Consider the following 15,399-nt stretch of genomic DNA (forward strand, 5'->3'; position numbering starts at 1 on the left):
CATCTCTTCCTGAAATTCCTTTCTGCTAGAGGATGTGAATTTCCTGGAACACCTGAGCCCAGGTGAGAATGAACTTTTTATTTCCTGCAAAGAGTGATTCCTTGCCCTAGCCTGAATCCACAAGAGTGGGGATCAGTTCCTGTGCTGTGAAGACCAAATGAACTCCAGGTGCACCTTGACAGCTGCCTCGTGGGGACGGTAGGAGTGACTTGTCCATGCTGCAGAGGGGTGAGGAGCCGACATGAGTTTCCTAACCCATACCAGGGACTCTCCTGGGTGGCTCGTGTGGGTGGAGCAGAGAGGTGGAAGGCTAACTTTCTCAAGGCTTCCTCCCTTGCTCCCCCCTGAGTCACACTCAACAAAAGAATTAGGCAGCGAGATAAGTCAGAAGTAAAAACACAAGTATTTGATGTGCAACCTACATGTGCAATATAAGGATATAAAACTGATGAACAGATGAAACAAAAATAAGACAAACCTACAAACACTGGTGATGAAATCAAGGTTACCAGGAAAGAAGGGGTCAAGAAGAAAGGTAAGGAAGGAAGAAGATAAAAATAAAGTGTGATCCACAGAAAGAAGTCCGTCTCCAGTGGTGCTTGTAATGACAAATAAGAAGCTGTCTGTAATGAGAATGACAAAACTGTAATGAAAATTAAGAAAATGTGATGGGGACTGGGAAACTGAAACTGACCCCCTAAGTTAAATAAGAGAAAGGAGGGAGAAGCATTTCTTTTATGACCCCAATTAACTGAGTTAAGGGCCCACCAGCCTACCAGATTAAGGGGAGCGCATAGGAAATGGTACCTGAAAGCCACAACAAAAATGGGCAAGGTATACTGATACTGACTTTTTTCCTTTGGAACACCTGAAGGCCACACAATGTGGAAATGATGCACTGATTGTTTTTCTTTTATTTATTGCCTCTGTATCTCCTCCCTCACTAAAATGAATGTATGTAGATTGTAGCTCACCTTTAGAGGATAGAAGAGACCCACTCAGCAAATTGGGCTTCAAGTCTCTTTCTCTTCTGACGTGGGGTCCTCAGGACTGAGCTTCTAATAAACTCACTGCCCTATCCCAAGCTGTCTCTCTGTTCGCTTGAGACTTGAGGCAGCACAACAGTACTAAGTCCTGTTGCTGGAATGATGCCAGGGCCGCCTGCCTGGAGGCATAGCGGTGATTCCTGAGCCGGGCAGGGGGCTGCTCTATTTTTTATTTATTTATTTATCTTTTTGGGTCACACCCGCCGATGCACAGAGGTTATTCCTGGCTCTGCACTCAGGAATCAGTCTTGGCAGTGCTCAGGGGACCATATGGGATGCTGAGAATCAAACCCAGTCAGCCGCATGCAAGGCAAACAAACACCCTACCCGCTGTGCTATTGCTCCAGCCCCAGGGGGCTACTTTAGATCTGCATAGGGGTTACCCCGTGCAGCCATGTCCCTAATCCTGCTGAAGCGTCCGTGGGTGAGGCTTGCCGGGCACAGCCATGTGTGTTGCTCAATATGTAAGTGACTCCTGTGGTGGGAATTTCACTAGACAAGGAACGGCAGGACAGGGTGGGCCGGGCTGTCCTGGTGAAGGAGATGTTTGGGGAAGGCAGGCCTTGGGGCCCCCACAAAATCTGAGGAAATGCTCTACCTATCTTAGACACCTCTCTGGAACCCACGTCCCTGGGCGTGGTGACAGATATGTAAAACCCTCTCACCCGCACCCTGCACCCCACTGACGGAGCAGGAAGTCGGGTGGGGAACCGCTTCCGGGTAGAGGTGGAGGAGGCCAAACACCATCCACAGAACCCAAGAGAGTGCTTACGACAGAACCCCCAGCCTCAGCAGAGAGTACCACACAGCCCAGATCAGTGGAAGAGGAAGCGCTTTTAGAGACCTGAATGAGTGTCTTGGCCATGGCCCTTATAAACTGTGTGGCCATTGTGCAATTACTTGACCTCCCTGAGAGTCGCTTTCCTAATCTATAAAATTGAATTAATAGTACCTATTTCTCTGGATTGTTGTAAAGATTAGGAATTATATAGAGAGACACTGGCCCAGAGTCTGGCAAGTAATAAACCTCAGGAAATTATAGCCATGAATGTTTTTCATTCTCTTTGCCACTGGACCAAATAAATACACATACACACACACACACACACACACACACACACACACACACACACCACACACACACACACAAACTTGAGAGATAGTATAGAGGATAAGGCACTTGCCTTGTTGGTGACTGATGCAGGTTCAAGCCCCGTACCACATATGGTGCCCTGAGCATGTCAGGAGTGATTCCCGAGTGCAGAGCCAGGACTCAGCCCTGAGCACTGCTGTCTGTGGCCCAAGAGTTAAAAACAAAAGTAACGAAGTGAACTTGGAGGCAAAGAACCTAAAGCTCTGCCAGGGCTCATGAGAGTTTGCTTCAAGATGCCCAAGTCTCTTCAGTGCCAGGTGCTAGGTGCCAGGCTGTTATGCTGGGGGTTCAATGGGGGTTGTGCCTGCCCTTGTGGAGGTAGAGTTGGGAGACAGCGAACAAACTCTGAGCAGTTCACAATTATAATGTGTGGGAAATCCTATCAAGGAAAAACCCTGCGTGCGTGCAGAGGGTCCCTAATTTTGATAAGGGGAGGAGTCAGGGTGAACTTGAGCCCTTGAGGGCTACCTAAAGAAGGGTGAGGGCTGTGCCAGGTGGGGGGAGAGTCTTCCAGCTTCTGCAGTCAGCTCACGCCAGGCTCAGGGAGGTGGTAGGGGCTGGTGCCTGCCAGGACTGAACACGTATGAATGAGTGTGAGGAGGTAAGAAATGGGGTAGCAAGCTCTTGTTTGCCATCTCTTGTGAGGCCTGGAAAGACTTCGGTAAAGTGCAGGCTTTTATTTCATATTTTTATATTTTGTTTTACGATCTGGGGCCACCCTTCAGTGCTGTTCATAGTTTGATGCTCAGGGGTCACTCTACAGTATTCAGAGGATCATGCCATGGCAGAAATTGAACCCCAGTCTCCTGCATGCAAGCATACACTCAACCCATACCCTGGTACTTATTCCAAGGAGCTCAATGCACTGATGACTGTTAAGTGATGTGGAAGTACTTACTATGGCTATTGTAGGTGTAGGGGCATGGCTGGACCCAGACTGGAGGTGGGGAGATGTGCTGGAGAGCTTCAGACAGGAAACATGACTGGGTCCAGGGCGAGGGGCAGACATGGAGAGAAATGACAGAGTCGAGCATTACCTCAGGGAGCTCTCACCCACCATGAGGCTGGGTGACATAGGAGAGGGACAAAGAAGAGCCAGGGCTCCTAGGAGACTGTCATCAGAGAGCTGGTCCTAAAGGGAAGCCTCCCACGTGCCAGAGAGGAGGGCAGACGGGGCAGGATGCAATATGGGACAGGACAGGCGAGCCGGAAGACAGGAAGGACATTCCTAAAGGAGACACAGCAGAGCCCAGGTGGAAGAGTGGGAAGGAGCTTGCCTCATGCACTGAGATGGCAGGGTTGGCAGAATTTCGCCAGGAGGGAAGGTTGGGCGCTGGCTATGGGCTGTGTGGCAGGAGGGTGAGAACTGGGTAGGGCCTGATTTCACCAGGTCTCCAAGCCGCACAGACCAGACTCCATGCAGAGACAAGAGGAAGATGGATGCTCTGATGCTCGCAGACGCCACCCCTCTAAGTGCCGTAGGGTCTGCGCAAAGGAGGTGGCGGGGGACTATAAGATCCCCAGCAGCGGACACCGTGCTTGGTGATGATGCTTCCTGACAACCTGTGCTGACCAGGAATGGGGTGTTAGAGAGGGAGTGTCTGGTCTCCCTGGATACCCTATCTTCCCTCTTGGGTTTGTTAGCATCTCAGCTCTTCCTTCTCAGTCTCCTTCAAGATCTCTCCTGCCTCCCTGGATCTAGAAGGTGGAGAGCAGGAGGGCACTGCCTCTGCCTCTTCTCTTTACCCACCTTTGGAGACTCACCCGGCCCCATGCCTTAAACACCATCTCTGTTCTGCTCCATGGAAGCTACATGGTCATCTCCCAACCCTCCCCTTGTTCTAGGCTTGTCCTTTCAACAGCCCACCTAAGGTTTCCACTCTGATTAATTTCAGGCATCTCCTATTTAAAATATCTATGACTGGGGCCAGAGTAATAGTTCAGTGGGTATGCGGCTGATCCAGGTTCAATGCCTGGCACCCTATAAGGTCCCCTGAGCCCTACCAGGTATAACCTTTGAGAGCAGAGCCAGGATAAGCCCTGAGGACAACTGGGTGTTGCTCAAAACAAAACAAACAAAAGTTCTTGACGGGGCCAGGGTGCTGGCTGTGTATGCTATCAACCCTGGTTTGAGTCTCAAAGTCTGTTATGGTCCTCTGAGCACTGCCAGGAGAGACCCCTGAGCACCACTAGGTATGGCCCAAACTCACCTCCCCAAAAAAGTTTTTTTAAATAACAAAATTAACACTCACTCTCACTTAACACACTTTGACCAAACTGCCTCTGCTATAGAAATCGTATTTATTTATTCTCTATCATCTCCATTAGAATATTTCAAATGATTTAGAGCTTGTCTCACCTACTCATAGGTCTTTCTGCCACTCCTAGAACAATATTAATGCACACTGGGAGCTCAACAAATATTTATTCAATGGATGATTAAATGTTTCAGAAGAGCTTCCTGGTCTTCTTGACATGGATGATCTATGACAGAAAGTTACCTAAGAATACAGTGCAGGAAATGCTAACTCACATTCACACTAAATGTGATTCTGATTTTTGCTGATACATTATTAGATGGCAATATTTGAATCTCTAATGAGGCCCTCGAAAGACAAAAGTGAAAGCCAGAGATGGTTCTGGAGGGAACACTTTAGGAATCAAAGCAGAGGTGGATGAGGAGCTCTTTGAAGGTTGGAGGGTCTAAAATCTCCCCTGTAGGTGTAATTGAGGAACCTGAATATTCTCACATCCTCCCCTGATCATAAAGCCACCCACACCCCGAGCATATATACAACTTCCCACAATACACCCAGTCTTGTCTTGTCTTGTCTTGTCTTGTCTTATCTTATCTTATCTCATCTCATCACCCTGTCTGATCTATCTTAACACTCAAGTATTTGTGTTTAAGTATTAATACAAGTATTAAATATTTAATAAAAACCGTGTAACTGAACCAATTGACCAGTTACTGGGAAAGCTCATGGAAACTAAAGCATCTATACAAATTCTCACATTTCATCATACATCTTGTTTTTCTGTTTTTGTTTGTTTGTTTGTTTGTTTGGGGGTCACACCCAGTTATGCTCAGGGGTAACTCCTGACTTTGCATTCAAGAATTACTCCTGGCAGTGCTTGAGGGACCATCTGGGATGCAAGGGATGAACCCAGATAGGCCATGTGCAAGGCAAACGCCCCACCCACTGTACTATTTCTCTGACTCCATAATGGAATATTATTTATACAACAAAGTGACAATTATGATGTTTACACATTAACCTAGAAAACATTCATAACTATAATGTTTAGATTATAAAAACAAAAACCTGGGCAAAGATATAATATAGATAGTATGAGCACAATTATATCAACATTATCTAAGAAGATAAAGGACTGAAAGGAAGGGCGAGTCAATGGGATCCTGGTAGAATTTTCCTTTGTGTTTTCAGGTGTTCTTTCAAAAATTATTTCACATATATACAAATGTAAATATTGGGACTGCAGAAGTAGCTCAAAAGTTTGAAGGATTTGACTTGCGTGAGAAAGACCCTGACTTTGATCCCTGCCACCACATGTTCTACCCAAGGTTAAGCCCTAGAGTCCCCCCAAGCATCAACAGACTGAGTTTTGAACATTGGGCGACCCCCTATTAAAAATGGAAATATGCCAGGGGGGGCGGGAGTCATAGTATAGCAGGCAATGCAGCTGAACCAGGTTCCATCCCTGGCACCCCATATGGTCTTCCAAACCCCGCCAGGAGTGAGCCCTGATTGCAAAGTCAGAAATAAGCCCTGAGCACCACCAGGTATAACCCCAAAACCAAAATTTAAATACAAAAAAGGATATATGTGAAACGTCACATCTGTGTGACTGCCTCTGCCCCAGCCCTGTGGCCTCTCTGCTTTTCCCTCAAGCAGCCGGAATCAGACAGGAGCCTCACTGCTGAGCCCTGCCAGAAGGGGGCTGCCCTGGGCAGGGAAAAAATAATCCTGAAGTTGGGACAACAGAGGAGCATTGTTCTGAGTCTGCACCCTAACCAGGCTGCGTGCTAACACTGACACCCCCGTTTCTACACTGGAGGAAGCCACACTGAGGTCACTGGGCTGGCTGCGGGCGGGGAAATGGACTGCTCCCACTCTGATTCCACACCACAGGCGTGTTACTTTTTGTGTTCTTTGGTACCAGGGATGGGACCCAGAGCCTCACCCACATGAAGGAATTCTACCAGAACCTTGTCCGACGCCCACTCTGCTGAGGATGATACTGACCATATTGAACCACTCACTGTCTTTTTTTTTTTTTTAAGCTTTTTTTAGATCACACCCAGCAATGCTCAGGGGTTACTCCTGGCTCTGCACTTAGGAATTACTCCTGGCAGTGCTCAGGGGACCATAGGGGATGCTGGGAATCGAACCTGGATCGATTCCCAGCAAGGCAAATACCCTACCTGCTGTGCTATCACTCCAGCCCCACACTCACTGTCTTTAAGAACTCTTAGAGCCTCTAACAGATGAGCCAGAGGCTTCTGAACTGACGGGGCAGGTTCACCCCACCGCTCCCCTGCAGCCAGCTGGGTGGTGGAGACCTCAGAAAGGAAGAGGCTGGAAGACCTACCTGACTGGGTGTTGTAGGGAGGGTGGCAGGAAGGTGAGAAGGTGTGAGAAAGGGCAGAGTAGCTCAGGAGGGCACTGGACAGGGCGGCTGACCACCTGCCCGAGCCCGTGTAGCCCTGTGTGGCAGTGAACCCGGTCCAGGAGCCGGGGCGTCCTGTTCCCCCAGTCGCCACAACTCTATGGGGAACCCTGGGTTATGGCCACAAGTATGAAGTGGAATCTAATGGGGTTCCATGAACAAGAAAACCCCATAGTTGAGGTACAGGATGGACCCACCAAGTCAGGGGCCAGATAAAGGTGAGGCAGAGGCCGAGGGACTCCATACAAACTGAAGGAACCAAACCCAGCACTCGGTGTGAGGGGTGCAGGCTCCAGAAGGAAGTAGTGGAAGAACTCTACCTGGCCCTCGTGCTGAGATCATCATTCAGGAAGCCCCCACGGGTGCTGGAGCGGGTGTATCTTGCCAACATTTGCCTTGCCCGTTGCCAATCCAGATTTGATTCCCAGCATCCCATATGGTCCCCTGAGCACCGCCAGGAGTAATTCCTGAGTGCAGAGTCAGGAGTAACCTTTGTGCATTGCCAGGTGTGACCCAAAAAGCAAACACACAAAACAAAACAAAAAACAAACAAACAAACAAAAAACCAAGAAGCCCCCACTTCCCTAGTCCTATGCTCACCCAGGGGGAGGCAGCTGACTCTGCAGATAGTGACCTAAACACAGGTACAATCTCCATAGCCTGCTGAGAAGAGCAGAGGGACTCACTGCCTCCACAGGCCAGCAGGACATGGTCCCTGACTCCCTAAGGGGCAGGACTGGGAGCCTGGGCTGCCCCTCTGCTCCCCTGCAGTCTGGACACTGCCCTTGTGCTGGGCAACTCACCTGGAACCTGCAAAGGAGACTCTTGGCCACTCTGCCTGTCTCCAATCTCAGAAACACCCTCAGCTCAGCTGTTCCACCCGCAAGCTGTGATTTCAGGTCTCTGCGTCTCAATGTCCCCCTCAGACGGGGAGAGACTCCTTCCCCAGCCATGTCACTAGGTAAAAGGGCCTTAGCATTCTATTTAACCTTTCTCTGTGGTATGGAAGCAGGTAAATGCAGGAAGCAGGTAAGTGCAGGTGGGTGATAGGGTGTGGGGAGAGTTGAGTCCTCTGGGAAAGATGAATGAACACACACAATCTCTTCACTGCAGCAGCTGAGACGTCTCCTGCAACCAGGAAAGTGAGACACAATGTATAGGCCAGGTGCATCCCCTTTCCCCAGGGCTGTAGACATACCTGAGATCCCCAAGGAGCCTTGGCATGTAGAGGTGGGAGATCAGGAGCTCCCAGATCCTGTGTTCTCTCCAGCTCACTGCCTGATCTGCCATTTTCTTCATCCCTTTGCAGGCTGTTTGGGACAAACATGCCAGTCCCCTGGACGGCCCAGTCTTCCAAGTCCTGGACGCTCATCCCCCTTTCTGGAGCTCAGAACAGGTTCTGGGGGGCGGAGGCTGGCCCTTTAACAGGAGGCATCCCAGCATCCTCGGGAAATGTCTGGGGAGCTTTACTAGCACGCGAAAGCAATGCCATTGGACAGCCTCCTGAAGATAACCAAGCGCAATGAATTATGCAGGAGGCACGGGAAGGCAGGGAAGGCAGGGTCTTGAGGAGTGAGCCCACATTGCTGTGAAGGTTTTCAACCATCTGGGGCTGCTTTGGCGGGTCCAATGTTCCCAGGCGGCATGAAAAGCTTGCCTGGAGCTAGAATTACGCTCACACAGGGCAGCTCTCGGTCGGGGAGAGCTGCAGGTCTGGGCGGGCAGCCAACTGCAGAGAGAGCATCTCCTCCTGCTCAGAAGCTATTTCTGGAAGTATGGAGCACCTGGGAGGAGTCGGTGAGGAGGGGAGAGGGAGCCCAGCCGGGCAGGGGTGAAGTGGTCCCCACCGCAGGTGGTGTGATCTGATGACTACTTATTCTGGGAACACAAAGGCCTTCCCTGTTTCTTGGTGGACAAGCCCAGTCCTTTCTTGGGTGCCCTGAATCAAATACCCGGTAGGTCTTCAGAACAGATGGAGGTACCCAAGGAACAGAGAAAAAAAATGAATAATTTACTCTGTGGGATCAAGCCATCTTGGTCTCTGCTTGCACATAATGATTGGAAAACTGAGGACCAGAGTTTAGAGAGCTGGGTTTACTGGTCACTCTCAGGAGCTGACACCAGTGGTGGCCCAGCCACCCCAACCCACCCCCCACTGATACCTCTGCCTTACACAGTCCTCCAGGAGGTATCTGGCATGGTGAACACACTCCCTACTCCACCCTTATTCCTCCGTTCTAGGAGAGTATGAGGCAATGGTAGCTGGCCCCAACCATACCCTGAAAAATGGGATCGTCTTATCGAGGGTCGGGTGGAAGGGAAGCTGACTCATCTGCCAGCCAGTCGGGCTCTGCTCTGTGTGCTTGAGGCTGATTGTGCATGAGGGACTCAGCATGAGGAGTCAGGGATGTGCCCACCTCATTTCAGCTGCCTGAGGTCCCAGAACCTGGGCCTTGCAGATCTGCAGGAGTGCATTGTGAGTCGACATTGCTTGCTCTGTAAGACAGCTGAAAGTGTTTGGCTTGATCTGCAGAAGGCTTTTGCCAATCTGAAGAGTTTGCAGAAGCAAGTCCGGTGGTGGGGGAAAGGAGGGGGTGGGAGTGGGAGGGGTGGGGGCAGGGAGAAGAGCCTGTCATTATACAACCATTGCCACAGCATGGGGCAGGCGGTGACCAATACCATTTTGGGGCCAGTTCTGTCCCAGACAACACAAACCTGTTAGTGCTTGTGACCCACAGGCAGAGAAGCCGATGGAGAAGGCTCTCCCTACCTCTCTAGCCAACCTGGCATAGACCCGCCTGCATATTAGCTGCATAGTGATGGGGGTGCCCGCACACTGGGACCTGCCAGTAAGGGTTTGGCATCTATGATTTTTGCACCATCAATGGCCAGACCTTCTCCTTTCCACTCCCTGATTCCTCTTCCACCTTCCCCTCTCTTCTGAGCCATGCACTCCCCTGGGGGGTCCCATTGACTCTGTCTGGTTTAGGACGCATGTTTCTCCCCTTTGCCTGTGCAAGCAGCCGCCAGATCAAGGCACTGCTCCTCAGTCCGGACTTGCTTACCCACTGGCTACTGGTCATTTCCTGCCAGAGCTAAGCAAGCCCCAGCTCCAGCTCCTTCCTCCTCCAGTTTATTGGCTCTGTTTGTGGTGCTAAGCTCTTTTCATTGCCCTGCAAACAGCCCAAAGCTGGGGCCAGTCCACTGTCCAGCTGCACTATGCACTTCCTCACTCTTTGTTTCTTCACTGGAGATGTGTCTCAGCAGATCCTTCCACACAGTCAGCATCTTTGGAGTGTCCTAGGTAGACCCCAGTCGGAAAAAAAAAAACTGCAATTACAAAGAACATAGATCCCAGGGACCCATCGTGGGATGACCCCCAGCAGAACTCCCTAACCGCATCTGTGCTGATGTTGCAGGCAGCCTCCAACAAGTTTCTTTGGTCTCAAGCTCAGAAGAACTAGTAATACCTTGAGGTTGGAGAATAATGATTACCCTGCCAGAGAGCCCTGGGGGCAGAGGTTAGAGACCCGGGTTTGCTGTTCATGCAGTAGCAGACACTAGTGTAAAGCCAGTCACAAGGAGCAGCACCCCAGCTTTACCAGGAGAGGTTCAGGTGGGAGACAGTGCAGGCCAGCTGCAGCAACCAGCCGTGGAGAGAAGCAGGTGCAGAGGAGAGTGAGATCTGGCTAACTCCCTGGGCATGGCCCTCTGTCATTTCCCCTACCCCTGGCCAGATCCAGCCCCCAGTGGCCTTGGCTCCTGCCCACAGGGCACAAGGTCCCTCCTTTCACTTGCCCCCCACTCTGCCTCTCATTTCGGTCCTTTTCATTTATTTATTCGATTCCTAGACTGGCAACTTAAAGAGAATCATGACACCACAGTAGCACTGCACTGTAACACTGTCCTCCTGTTGTTATCGATTTGCTCGAGCGGGCACCAGTAACGTCTCCATTGTGAGATTTGAGCTGATCTGGGTTCGATCCCTGGCATCCCATATGGTCCCCTGAGAACTGCCAGGAGTAATTTCCGAGTGCAGAGATAAGAGCAACCCCTAAACATTGTCAGGTGTGCCCGCAAAGGAAAACAAAATAAAAAACAAAGCCTCTTTGTATTGTTAATGAATATTTTTCAGTGCACATTCAAAATATGCGTCTTCCACATGTGCCTGTCTCATAGACAACTCCATGGTGGAGCTCATGCTTTTCATACGGAGCCCAGACACTATCCCTACCAGTGCTGTGCTCCCTGAGCACCACCCGGAACAAGCTCTGAGCATGAGGTGTGGCCCCCAAACCAAAAAAAAAAAAAAGTGCCTCTTTGTCTCCATGTGTGGGCGCTGTGTGATGGAACATCCTCTCAGGTTGGGGAGACCTACATGCCTTCCACTCGTGGCTCTCTTTTCTGCAGTGTTTTTTTTACTGGTGACTGACTCTGGTCTCATCATCCCTGTCCCAAATAAAGCGGCAGCCAGACCCCTAGACTGAACAGTCCTGCGGTGAGGTATGAGACCAAGATGGCAGATGGGAGCAAAGTCAGACCCTTACCTGGCCAGGGAGACACAGGAGCGAGAGACACAGACCCGAGAAGCCCGTCTGGGGTGTTGATGGCTGCCGTGGGGCTCACAAAGGAAAGGGAGGCTTAGTTCTTGGGCTGGTTGGCTGGGCTGGGTTTGAGTCAGCTGTGCCATGGCTGGTGCTATGAGATGATTCTTTCTGAGGAGCGGGCAGGCTGTGAGGAGCAATTCCAGTGGGGAGTTGCGTGGTGCCTGTTTCAGCTTCCAAGTGGAGGCACCGCTCAGACCCTCCACTGCTGCCACCTCTGTTCTACCTACTCAGATTCCATGACTCAAAACATGGCTCCGTTTTGGTTTCTTATTTCTTTTTAGGTGGTAGAGAGAAGTGTATTTCCCTCCCCCTAGCCCCCACTCCTTAACCCCGTGGTTGACTTCAGGGTAGTATAATTTGCCTTACACCCACCCCCAAATATGCCTCTTGGCACTGAAGTTATTGTGAGCTAAAGGCAATTGGGAAGCAGGTAAAGGAGGAGCTCTCTGCTCCCCTCTTGTTCGCCTACCAGCGGGGTGTCTGAAGGTTTCTCTCCTTCTCCACACTGGACTTCCCACATTCAAGGCAACTTTTTTCATTTAACAAAACCTCCAACCATTTTTTAAAAAATAATTATTGGTTTGGGGGCCATGCCCAGCAGTACTTAGGGCTTGCTCCTGGCTCTATGCTCAGTGGTCACTCCTGATAATGCTCAGGGGGACCATATATGGTCTCACATATGGGACCAGCCCACAGCGGCAAGGAATTCCCATAACAAGCCTTTCCAGCAGTTACAGTTGGGGGGGGGGGCCAGACTTGCTCACACCTCCCGCTGGAGCCCTTGGAGTCCCACAGGACATCTGACTGTGAGAGGGAAAGAACAGAGGGGAGCAGAGTCCATGTCTTCCTCAGCCCCCTTCCAGGGAGAATCTATGTTTGTGTCAGTGTGTGCAAGTGTCTGCAAGTGTCTGTGAGGAATGTCTCCATGCTCTGTCTACTTCATCCCTGCAGTACCTGCCTCCCTACACCTTACAACTTCAACTTCAGCCAAACAAATGTTTTCTGCCTGTGCAGCTAGTACCCACGAACCCCTAAATGTACCTGTCAACTAGCCCCTTCTTACACCCTCCCTCCTCCCCCATCATCCCTGGGATGACTCCATAGGATTCTAGGAGGTGGCCCCTGAGAGAGTAGTGAGCACCATTCTGATGGAGAGTGCGTTCTAAATTTGAAATAGAGTCAAAAGGAATTCTTTCTAACACACCCCCATCCCACTCCTAGAGCCTGGCCATGCTATCTTCTGCTCACATGGCTTCTCCATGAGGATGGGACTGGATAAATTTTTAATCTGGAAAATATTTTCTAAGAAAGCCTAAAATTGATCCTGAGAGTGGGAAGTGAGAAAGAGAGTGGGTGGAGAGGGACAGTTTTTATCCCATTGTTGGTGCCAGATTTATACATAATTGACAATGAACAAAAAAGGGGTGAGGGAAGTATTTTCCAGAGAAAACTCAGTTAAGCTCATTTAATCTTGACTGATACTCAACAGAATCACTTGGGAATTATTTTCCATATGCTTTCATAGGGATCAAGCTTTTTCCATAGACCACAAAACCTTCCTGTTATAGAGCAGGGGAGGATGTTGAAGTCTTCCTCTCCACTCCTTAGGTTTTTGGCTGGAGCTCTGTATCAGATTAACCAAAGAGCATCAAATTTTCATGGATTTTAAAAACTGGTGCAGGGAAGCCAGGACAAGGCAAATGAAGGCCCAGAGGAGCAGATAGAGCAGAACATTCAAATAATGAGCTGACTACAAACAGTATAATAATCCTGTATTTGTTTCAGGGATCACTCCTGGCAGGAATCAGGGGAACATATGATGTGCCAGGGATTGACCCTGGGTCAGTCACACTGCCTGCTGTACTATCTCTCTGGCCCCTTGCATTAATTGTTCAAACATGCAATGCTCACTGAGAATTGAATAGCACTGTAGCATTGTCTTCCCGTTGTTCATCCGTTTTGCTCGAGCCAGCACCAGTAACGTCTCCATTGTGAGACTTGTTGTTACTGTTTTTGGCATATCAAATATGCCACGGGGAGCTTGCTAGGCTCTGCTGTGAGGGCGGGATACTCTCGGTAGCTTGCCTTGCTCTCCAAGAGGGACGGAGGAATCATGGTTGCATGCAAGGCAAATGCCCTAACCCACTGTCCTATCACTCTAGCCCCGAGAATTGAGTAAGACTTTAAAAATATTTTTTTTAGCTGCAATTACAAAAAAAAAGTACCAGTAAAGAAAAGTCATTTTCAACAATATGTTTAAAATGGATGGATATTGGGACTAGAGAGAGAGTGCAGCATTCTCAAAACCACATAGGGTCCCCCTGAACACCACCAGAAGTGACCACTGAGCAACAGAGCCAGGAGTAAGCCCTGAGTAATATTGGACATGGCCCCAGACCAGTAAAATTTAAAAAACCAAAATTTGTTGGAAGATTTGTTAAATGAAAAAAATTGCTTTGAATGTGAGAAGTCTAGTGGATTTAAAAAGAAGAAGAAGAAAAAAAGCACCTCCAGTTTCCAGGGGCAGTTCTTTTAGGAAAGCCATTTTTTAAAAAAAAATATGGCAAGCTCCTCACTGAGAAATAGAGGAGGGAAAACCATGTGAAGAAAGGAGCTGTTGGATGGAGTAGTGATGCCAAGACATCCCATTAATTACCTGGTGTGTAAAAATGAAAATTTCTGGACTTGGCTTAGGGCCAATTAGGCCAGCGCTGAGCCCGCAGGTTTTGCAAGATGATGACTTGCGTGTCACACCTGCGGGTCTTCAATTTTAGGAACACAAAAAGAGAAGATTAAAAAATATGGAAGTCATACACCTAATAATATAGTTTAAATGAAAAAGGGGGGCATGGTCTCATATTGTTAGGATTACCTTTTTTTCCAAATATTTGTAATTTAGAAGGAAGGGGAAATCTGACAGAGCACAGATGGGGACACTAATGAGTGAAAATCATACTGTCTCATGTGTCCCCCAACCCAGAAAGATCAGGAGAAGTCAGAGAAGGCCTTCGAGTAGAGCTGGGCGGGTCACGGGCACAAACATGATACTATTAGGTGGAGTCAGGGCCCAGACACTACTTTGCTTCTAGGTAACAAAAACAATTTCATTTTGCTCAGAAAGGCAGGGTCTGGAGTGTGCTATTTTTTCCTTCAGTCAAGGATAGAGGGAGGTAATGATCCACTCATATGTTGCTTCAGGTCCTATGAAAAAAGTACTGAGCTATAGCAGGAAAGACACAAAAAAGACTTGGAGCTTCTCCAGGAGTCCTTGATTCCAAACTGGATGGAGGAGCTGGCCAGGCATGTGACTTACTTTCAGCCAGTTACCCAACCTATCTGCCTTAGTTTCTTTATTTGTAAAACAGGAGTAATGATGAAGTCAACTTCAGAGAAGTGTGAGGATTAACACCTGTCAAAGCATAGGCTATAATCAGTTTCGATCCCTTTCTGCCTCAATCCCCTGTTCCAGAAAGTGTAGCTTCAATGACCCAGTTTAATTCCAGAGTCATTTGACTATTTCAGTTCTGTTGCAATTCCTCCTAAGTTGATCTCAATAAAACATTTTGGGTAGCACTGTCCTCCCGTTGTTCATCGATTTACTAGAGCGGGTCCAGTAATGTCTCCATTGTGAGACTTGTTGTTACTGTGTTTGGAATATCAAATACGTCAGGGGTAGCTTGCCAAGCTTTGCTGCACGGTGAGATACTCGAACCCGGCTCGCTCACGCCGGCCGCGCGCAAGGCAAACGCCCTTTTGCTGTGCTATTGCTCTAGCCCTCAATAAAACACTGATTTTTTTAATCTCAAGAAGTTGAAGGTGAACATCTTCCAAATTTTTGTTTAAGAAACAATTTAACATTACCAAAATGTGTTGGGACTCATAAAATTTAAGAAATAGCCGG

At 49.0% G+C, this 15,399-nt stretch overlaps 1 protein-coding gene across 1 annotated transcript in view; it reads right to left on the reverse strand.

Moving 5' to 3' along the window:
• Positions 1 to 8,288, reverse strand: part of PLA2G4E (phospholipase A2 group IVE) — a 62,631-nt gene extending 54,343 nt beyond the window's left edge. Inside the window, exon 1 of the mRNA XM_056134286.1 lies at positions 8,090 to 8,288. Coding sequence (XP_055990261.1) covers positions 8,090 to 8,263 — 174 coding nt within the window. The 5' untranslated portion in view covers positions 8,264 to 8,288. The remainder of the gene's footprint in view (positions 1 to 8,089) is intronic.
• Positions 8,289 to 15,399: the final 7,111 nt, after the last annotated feature.

Source organism: Sorex fumeus, unplaced genomic scaffold (assembly GCF_029834395.1).
Source record: "Sorex fumeus unplaced genomic scaffold, SorFum_2.1 ptg000098l, whole genome shotgun sequence".
Taxonomy (NCBI): Eukaryota; Metazoa; Chordata; class Mammalia; order Eulipotyphla; family Soricidae; genus Sorex; species Sorex fumeus.